Source organism: Apium graveolens, chromosome 4, assembly GCF_009905375.1.
Source record: "Apium graveolens cultivar Ventura chromosome 4, ASM990537v1, whole genome shotgun sequence".
In the NCBI taxonomy this organism is placed as follows: domain Eukaryota; kingdom Viridiplantae; phylum Streptophyta; class Magnoliopsida; order Apiales; family Apiaceae; genus Apium; species Apium graveolens.
The window spans coordinates 15,160,115-15,168,426 of NC_133650.1; the positions used below are offsets into that span (position 1 = coordinate 15,160,115).

General features: G+C 36.5%; 2 protein-coding genes across 2 annotated transcripts; one reads left to right on the forward strand and one right to left on the reverse strand.

The window, feature by feature from the left end:
• Positions 1 to 416: 416 nt before the first annotated feature.
• Positions 417 to 1,521, forward strand: LOC141716676 (thioredoxin H1-like). Its single transcript, XM_074518870.1, has 3 exons — positions 417 to 623; positions 990 to 1,112; positions 1,241 to 1,521. The coding sequence occupies exons 1-3, from the start codon at positions 540 to 542 to the stop codon at positions 1,379 to 1,381; spliced, it is 348 nt and encodes a 115-aa protein (XP_074374971.1). The 5' UTR covers positions 417 to 539; the 3' UTR covers positions 1,382 to 1,521.
• Positions 1,522 to 1,695: 174 nt separating this feature from the next.
• LOC141717801 (beta-galactosidase 3-like) lies at positions 1,696 to 7,993 on the reverse strand. The gene is made up of 19 exons (XM_074519999.1): positions 7,425 to 7,993; positions 7,251 to 7,346; positions 7,042 to 7,154; positions 6,861 to 6,927; positions 6,667 to 6,759; positions 6,333 to 6,476; positions 6,022 to 6,110; positions 5,827 to 5,932; positions 5,649 to 5,736; positions 5,391 to 5,509; positions 5,140 to 5,304; positions 4,755 to 4,933; positions 4,230 to 4,339; positions 4,020 to 4,129; positions 3,367 to 3,477; positions 3,169 to 3,282; positions 2,873 to 3,075; positions 2,400 to 2,736; positions 1,696 to 2,271 (listed from the first exon to the last, which is right to left on the reverse strand). The coding sequence occupies exons 1-19, from the start codon at positions 7,596 to 7,598 to the stop codon at positions 2,122 to 2,124; spliced, it is 2,568 nt and encodes an 855-aa protein (XP_074376100.1). The 5' UTR covers positions 7,599 to 7,993; the 3' UTR covers positions 1,696 to 2,121.
• Between the last annotated feature and the right edge of the window lie 319 nt (positions 7,994 to 8,312).

Sequence of the window (8,312 nt, forward strand, 5' to 3'; positions counted from 1 at the left end):
TTTAGGACATTGGGGGGACTATTGTTAGGGTCCAAGCCCAATAAAGGAACCAGGGCCCACTAAGAAGTATTATAAATAGAGAACTACCCCACTTAGAACGGGTTGGATAATTAGAATAGAGACTACATTATAGGGTCAACATATACCAAGGTAATTAATTTGGTTTTTTGCAATATGGAAAATAATATTTAAGAGGCATATATCAAAATTTTAAAATACTACACATATATGATTTATTATGATGTTGTGTGTTTTGTCACATTTTAAGGGGAAAAAAGAGTAGAAGGTTATACTCGTACAAATTTGAGATTTTAATTTTCTCTCCCCCAGCAAGTACAAAATGACATAGTAAAATGAGAACCAATAACAGGAGACGCTAGAATAAAATTAGTTATTCAAGGACCGAAAAGAGTGCCATGGAGACTTAAAACAATTACTTTTAACTGTGAGATAAAATAAAAGTTTTACACTATAAAAGTGTTGATAGCCCACGGCCAATTTTGTGTTAATTCTGTTGGAGATCAAGAGAAACAGTAAAAATGGCAGAGGGACAAGTTATTAGTTGCCACACGGTTGAGACTTGGAACGAACAACTCCAGAATGGGAAGAACGCCAACAAACTGGTATCCTCATTTTCATTTCCTGTGTCAACTATTTTAGATAATTTATTCACCTGATTTGTTTAACTTTTATGATGCGTATTTGTATGATCGATTCAACCATGAAGTGTTTAAGTACGCATGTATGATCTATTCCAACCTGAATTGTTTACATTTGTAATATACGTATGGACGATCATGACCCATGTCGTTGTTTTGGCATTATGATCTATACTTTTTTCTTGATCTGCAAAGTTTAGGGTTGTTTCTCAATTTTGATGGCCGGATTTATAAGATCAGATTTTTCATATTTTCCGCCTGTGTGAATTCCATGCAGAGGTTTCGAAAATGTTCTGGTATAGTAGTCTACTTATAGTTATTTCCATGCAGATAGTTGTTGATTTTACTGCTACATGGTGCGGACCATGCCGTATAATGTCACCCTACTTTGCAGAGTTGGCTAAAAGCATGTCATCTGCTATCTTCCTCAAGGTTGATGTAGATGAATTAAAGGTAAAACTGAAACCATGTACAATAACTGAATTGTCACTCTTCATTTCTGATAGCCTAGGTATTGTAATTTACACTGAAGGAGTACAATATTGTGTTCTGGAAAATCATGGTTTCTGGTTTCATCGCAGTCGGTGGCGGAGGAATATGATATCGAAGCAATGCCCACTTTCATGCTGTTGAAAGAAGGGAAGGTTGTAGAGAAAGTTATTGGAGCAAAGAAAGAGGAACTGCAGCAGACTATTGCAAAGCACTTGAATGTCTCTGCTTAAACTGTTTGATCTCTCTGCCATCTTTCTCCAGAGGTGGCTATATTTATTACAGTCTTACAAGTCTGGTTTTCCTGTTATGCATCCATTAATACTATCATAATGTCTTGACTTCCATATATTAAGAAGAGTTATAAGTACCATTTTGAGCTACTGCATTTAATTTCTTCATGTTCTTGTTTCCATAATTTCTACTATATTATTGAACAGGATCTTGTTTACCAAATATGCATAGACAATAGCTGAACATATACTGGCAAGCAGGGTAAGTGCTCAGAAGTAGAAATACCATAAAAAGGACTCATGTGAATCATAACGAACTTGAAGTGTGATTACTTTTATTAGACAAAACAAGTAGTCTGCAACCTGGACAATATGAGAGGTTCAGTTACACAATAAATAAAATGGACATATTAGGATCCTCACCTAATAAACCTGAATGGGGAATTATCCCCAGAAACTTGTACAACACATGATTTCCTAAAATTTCCTGGTTCCTTGGTTCCGGTTAAAAGGCAAGAAACCAGTGATGAAACACAATTCAGGGATCAAAATTAAGATCCCCGATATATAAACCCTACCACTCGCTGATTTACACAGATGACTAAATAAATAATTAACTCTAACATGTCCCATCCTAGTCACTCAGCAATATACTGTACCTTTTCTCGGGTGTTCTTTTTGAAGAGTTCTCAGGTGTTCTTAGTTGTATGATAAGTATACAGATTTGCCATCATACTGTATTAAATCCTTGTATTGGACTGAGTTGCGGTAGAAGTCACAGGGGCACATATTGCTTCAACTGATAACCTCTTCAATACATTTGGACAAGGATCATGCCCAAAGTTAGTGTTTGATATGGCTACAGCGCATCTCTGCTTCCCTATGCACTTCTGTAAAAAGAAATTATTAGGTACATGGTGTGCGGAACATTATTAAAGACGCTACAACTAGTTATAAAAATAGTTAAGGTCTTGCTAAAAAAAGTTTAATTTATACAAAAAAATCATTTAAAAACTACCTTCTCTAAGGTGGCATAAGAGGTTGATGCATGGCAAGTTCCTTGCTGGAAGCTCCCACATGTTCCTGAAGGAGTTCCAAAGCTTGCAAACTTGATGGAAGTAATTGACTGACCCTGGCTACATCGCAAGTGGAGTTTGGGCATATGGAACTCTTGTGTTTTCCCATAGCTCTCAATTTGCCAATTTTTTATATTTGGATGATATTCAGATATGTCAGCACAAACGCCTGTCACTGATCGTTTCACGAGGGAAATTTTAGTGGGATCACCTCCTAGTTCTTCAAATAGTACCAAAGAATTTTGTGATGGTTTTAACCAAGACCGAGGGACATGATACCTGGGGCATTGTACTGTTAGTGTCACAACAAGATGAAACCCGAGTATATTTATGTTATATTCCAACTACAGTCATCTTATAGTCCTGCTACAGAGGAATGATGGTAATGGACTGCGTATTATATTTAGAGTTTTACCATTGTTGGGTTGGTTGACCACAACCAACTTGACATTTTGGTGGTCGGTAAGTACCGGGATAACTACATCCATTGCAGTTACCACTGACGAATGCAGTCCAATATCTCCCAATACTTTGACCGTTAATCCATACTTGACCTTTGCCCATACTTTTCATGTCCAGAGCCAAGGGCTCATCTCCTTCAGGTGCAATAAAATAAGCCTGCACAGATTAAAGTTAGATTAATCTCAATTTTGCAAATCTAATTTCAATTCATGACATTGCATACTCCTTTACTAATCTAAGTTTTCATACTTTGTGCCATGTTAGTGGCTGATTCTTTTGTGCGACTAGTGACCCCTGTATCCAGTCAACAGAAGAAACACCATTTGGAGAGTCGAGCTTCATGGACTCTCCCTTAAGCCCGACCTGTTTAAGAGAAAAGTAGAAACCATGAAGCAATTTAGACCAAATCAAGTATTGATTGCTGCAAAGAAAGGTAGAAACCCCAACCTGGTATGTCCATTTTTTCCAAGTCAAGTCCAACTTGCCGCGATTAAGACCATGTAGAGCAACTGGACCGGACACTCCAGTCTTCCAAGTTTCAAAATGGCCACCAATATTCTACACAGGAAAATTTGAGTACTAAATCAATTTTACTTTTAATTTGTAACTAAAGCAGGAAAGTGGCACATGACCCGTTGAGTTATGCTCAAAGGCTATAGTCCTAGGACTTTGAATGACTAGAATCATATGTCTGTTTTGAAATACCTGGCATATAGCCTGATGATCCCTGAGCTAAGCATAATGAAAATTCAGGCATATGCTATCATCAATATCTTTGGTCAAGATGGTGGCTAATTAAACAACAAACGTTGTTGAACTTGAACTTTATAATTATTCTTATAGAATGTTTCTGTGGCTTGCTAAATGCTAATCATACAAAATGAGGAAACAGTGTTCCATACGCCTAATGGTGGGGAAACTCAAGTGTTTAAGATAAGAAATAACTTGACCAGACCAAAACTATAATAACTCATCCAACATTTCTATAGCAATCTAGTTTAGTGGTTGAATATTACCGTTTTTACTTGCATAATTGTTTCCAAAAACACAAATAAAAAGTGGAGCTATAAACATGGAAGGTATGAAAGGGGCCTACTGACCGGCAGCCCAATAGCCACACTGAGCAGTGCAATTTTGTTTGTTCCAGCACGGAGGTTGACCTTCTCTTTGTATAAAAATCTTTTATTTTCTCTTGTGCCGAAAGTGGAGCCTAGGAAACATTATAATTTTGCATCAGATAGCAGCCAATAGGGTCATAATGAAGACGGTGAAAACTCACTACTTTACAGAAAGAAAGTTAAAAAATGCACCTGAAAGTTCCCCATTTATGAACACATGAAGAGCATGCCCTGTCGATTGCACTATGAGAGTAGGGAGTTCACCACCATGCAAGAAGGATTCAGAAGAAGCAATCTCAAGACTGTAAAAATATTAAGCAAGGCAGAGGATGTCTTATGTCAGTCAGGTTATGCTGCAGGTCAATATAAATTCAAAGACATACACCACCTTACTATACATGCCACACTAGAACCACAGTATGCTATGCAAAATATTTCTGATATTTTTTCATTTTCTGTTGTCATTATACTATTATGCTTCACAGGCAGAAGAGGAACAATAAAAAGAACCAATGGCCAATGAATTAATCTAGAGTCACCGTCAGCTGGATAAAGAGAAACCACATTGCAAAATGTTGTGTCTACAGTGTCTCTTACAATGATTAAACACTTGAACAATGAGAGCTAGTATGTGCGTAAAAACAACTCAATGTTAAAACAGAAGCAGTAGTATAAAAGCCTTCCATCAAAAGAATATCAACTAAGCATAATTTTTACCTGGTTATATACCACAGATAGTCACTAGCATCCCTCGTAACATTAATTTGCTCCAATAGACCGGAAGTAGTAAATGCAGAGCTATCTTCCATAGAAGATATGTCCTCATTATAGGTCTCCCATGAGTTAATATCAACGTTGCTCGGTAACATTTCCATTTTTGATGTCTGAACTCCAACCTGTAACAGAGGTAGAATTTGGATTTTCAATCTTAGGACACTGAAACTCTGAAGATCTGGTGATTTCCTAATTTTTTTAAGACATCTGTTAATCATTTGTCTCACTGACAAATGATTTGTCTCCTAATGTACTAGTGTGCTTATCAGGCTTCTATAATTAGACAGGCTGCAAATAAAACTAAATAAGAGACATTATCTTTACATACTTTAGCAGTATTGAAGACTACATTGTGGCAGTCGGGAAGAATACTGATTGACCAAGGTGGCAGATTATAGTGTTTATCGTTGAACAATACTCTTGCAGCAGACTTTGAATCATAATTTGAGAGAAAAGCTGCACAATCTCCACCTTTTGCAGAATATACATGAGCCTGGAATATGACAAACAATCAGTACACTACAAACTAATGAATTTTGCATTTGCGATGTGCAGAGCACTAAAAGATGGTAGCAAAACCTCTTGCTGGCTTCCTAAAGAAGTAACAGTGGGGTCTGCAGCAATCAAAGCTTTTTCACACTGCTTAATAGCCTGGTGAAGCTCCTTCAGATGACCATATTTCGGTTGCCTGATCAGACCTGTAAGATTACAATATAAAGCGTTTATTTTTTTGCAGCACGGACTTTAGGTGATCCACCAATTGTTTTTATATATAAATCCTAACGATAGTGTGCTTAATTAATAAAATTAATTAACAAATTAACAAATTGCAATCACCATATTCATCAAGTGGAGCATCATAGTCGTAGCTTGTAGTGATAAATGGACCTCCTGCGGTGCGTCCAAAATTGGTGCCACCATGATACTGTTTAGATGTTGAAATATAGTCAGGCATTGGGAAAGAAGAGCTGAACTGATATATTTCATAAATCTTTGCAAGAGCAGAATCAATTACCATATAGTAATTAACAAATGACCCTCCCTTTTGAATAAATCGGGTGACTGCAAATGCCAAATCCTGAACTGGTCTCTTATATATTGGGCCTCCAAAATCGGTGAACCTTTTAGTTTACATAGCAAAAAGGGATTAAGTGACTTCTAAATATAGTTTTTAACTTCCAGAAGAGTGGATAATTTCGATTACACATACCATCCACTCCACGCTTCTGTCCAAATTGTGGGTTTGTAGGGTCCATTTGGGGAGAATTCATCACAGTAAAATCCATTACATGTATTAATCTGCACCAGTTACATAAATTAGTTACCAGTGACTTTCAAATAAAAAAGTGAAGAATTAGCTGTTTAACTTTGGTATAAAATATTAATAAATTTTAATAAGAGTGGTAACAATTGGTGAATACACACAAGAGGTTATTATGAGAGTCAAATTATTAACCGAGGGCATTCAACTGAAAAGACGAAAATAGTGTAGTAGTAATGCAGCATGCTAGGAGTACTTACCACTGGATCTGGTGCATCGTCCTCCTTGCACATAACCCAGGGGACTCCTGTATCCATTCCCACAGCCAGCTTTGCAGCCCAAGTCATGTAGTCATGTCCAGCAGAACCAAGGCTTTTACTTTGCGGCCCATACTCATTCTCAATCTGTATTTATATATATATACATATTCTAGTAAGTAACATTGACTATTAAGAAACACTGCAATTGGAAGATTTTATGATTAACTTTATTAGTGAGTCAATGCACACGCCATCACTTAAAGTTGTATGCTCAAATTCAAATGATGTTGTGCATATAGCAAAACTAAGGTCAATAACAGGCTTAAACTCAAACCTGGGAGAGAATAATGGGACCTCCTTGAGACTCATACATTTTTTCACTCTTCATCAAATTGACAATTTTTTCTGTAAAACCTTTCATAGCCATCTGCAACACCGCCATTTCATTCAATTAACAAGTTAATTACTTAAGTCGATAACACCGAGAAATATGCAAAAACGCAAGTAATTCATATCCAAAATTATAACCTTAAATGGCTCATTGTCTGTTCTGAAGCTAATGCCTGGAACATACTTAAGCCAAACAGGAAACCCTCTGAACAAATTTACATAAAACACACATCCCATCAAAACAACTTCACATTTTAATTTTCACCGACACATGCATCAGAATAAACAAAATAAAATCTAAAACAACTATATACAGTACCCAAAATTCCATTCGGCACAGACATAAGGCCCGACTCGAAGATTCGCATAGAGCCCTGCTTTCTGCACTGTCTTTAGAAACCTAACTAGATCATATCTCCCCTCAAAATTGTACTGAAATTAAATAGAAACATATTATAGATCTTCAAGTAAAAAATGGAAACAATGTAAGAAAACCAATTACTAGAAATAGAGATAAAAGTAAAGTACATTGCCGGGAGAAGGCTCATGAACATTCCAAAACACATAGGTCTCAATAACATCAATGCCTCCATCTTTAGCCTTGAGAATTAAATCTTCCCACATCTACAATAATAAAAACATAAAGTTAACTTTTTTATTTTCAAGAAAAATCAAGAAACATATTAGAGGAATAGAAATTACATCAGGGGTGCTTCTGGGATAATGTATGGAACCAGAAATGAGAATTCTTCTTTGACCATCAATTACAATGGCCCTCTTGTCATAGCTCACACTACAATGAATCAGCTGAACACCTAAACACAAAGCCAAGAAAACCAAGAATATGGACTTCAACGCCGAGATGCTTCCCATCATTTCACCTCTCTTTCTCTCTGAAGAGATTCTTGGATTCTCTCTCTCTCCCCTCTCTCTCACTCTCTCTCTCTCCCCCTCCCTCTCTCGGGTGAGCACTGAGCAGAAAGAGAAGGGTATCTTTTTCTCTTTTTTTCTTTCGGACACCCTTACTCAGTTACTCTGACTGAGCAGTACTTGACTCTTGGTTGCTGTGAGGAATGGAGTGTGAGTACTCCTCTAATTACTAAACGGTACTAAAAATTGTGTAATATTATAATATTAAAATAAACGAAAGTAGAGTATTTTGGGGATGAATAAAAAAGATATAAAAATGAGGAAAGGTATAGACTACAGCTATGAGAACACAAAAAACAAGGAGAAAAAGTGGATCTGTGGTATGGTGAGCCGTGAGAGGCTAGGCTATGCATTATTATACGTACGTACACCCCATGAACATATGTCATTTGTTGAAGAAAGTGTATATAATCGTCGACTGGGACAATAAAAAAGATGATTTGCTTACACTATTTCTAAGTTACTCCATATCTCCCATTCATTTCTCTACACTTTTCTTTTTGGGGTGTCCCATTCATTTCTCTATATTTCAAAATTTACCAAAAATAGTAAAAATTTTATAATATAAAAATTAACTACACCCAGTCATATTCACTATTTTCTTCCACTACACTAACTTTATACATTAAATATTGATTGACCCCACCACTTTACCCACTT

Coding starts and splice junctions, on each gene's coding strand:
- LOC141716676 (XM_074518870.1), top strand. CDS start 540: ATGGCAGAGGGACAAGTTATTAGTTGCCACACGGTTGAGACTTGGAAC. Junction 624..989: donor GGAAGAACGCCAACAAACTG/GTATCCTCATTT, acceptor ATTTCCATGCAG/ATAGTTGTTGATTTTACTGC. Junction 1,113..1,240: donor TTGATGTAGATGAATTAAAG/GTAAAACTGAAA, acceptor GTTTCATCGCAG/TCGGTGGCGGAGGAATATGA.
- LOC141717801 (XM_074519999.1), bottom strand. CDS start 7,598: ATGATGGGAAGCATCTCGGCGTTGAAGTCCATATTCTTGGTTTTCTTG. Junction 4,934..5,139: donor TAGTCTTCAATACTGCTAAA/GTATGTAAAGAT, acceptor CCTCTGTTACAG/GTTGGAGTTCAGACATCAAA. Junction 3,076..3,168: donor AGCCACTAACATGGCACAAA/GTATGAAAACTT, acceptor TAATCTGTGCAG/GCTTATTTTATTGCACCTGA.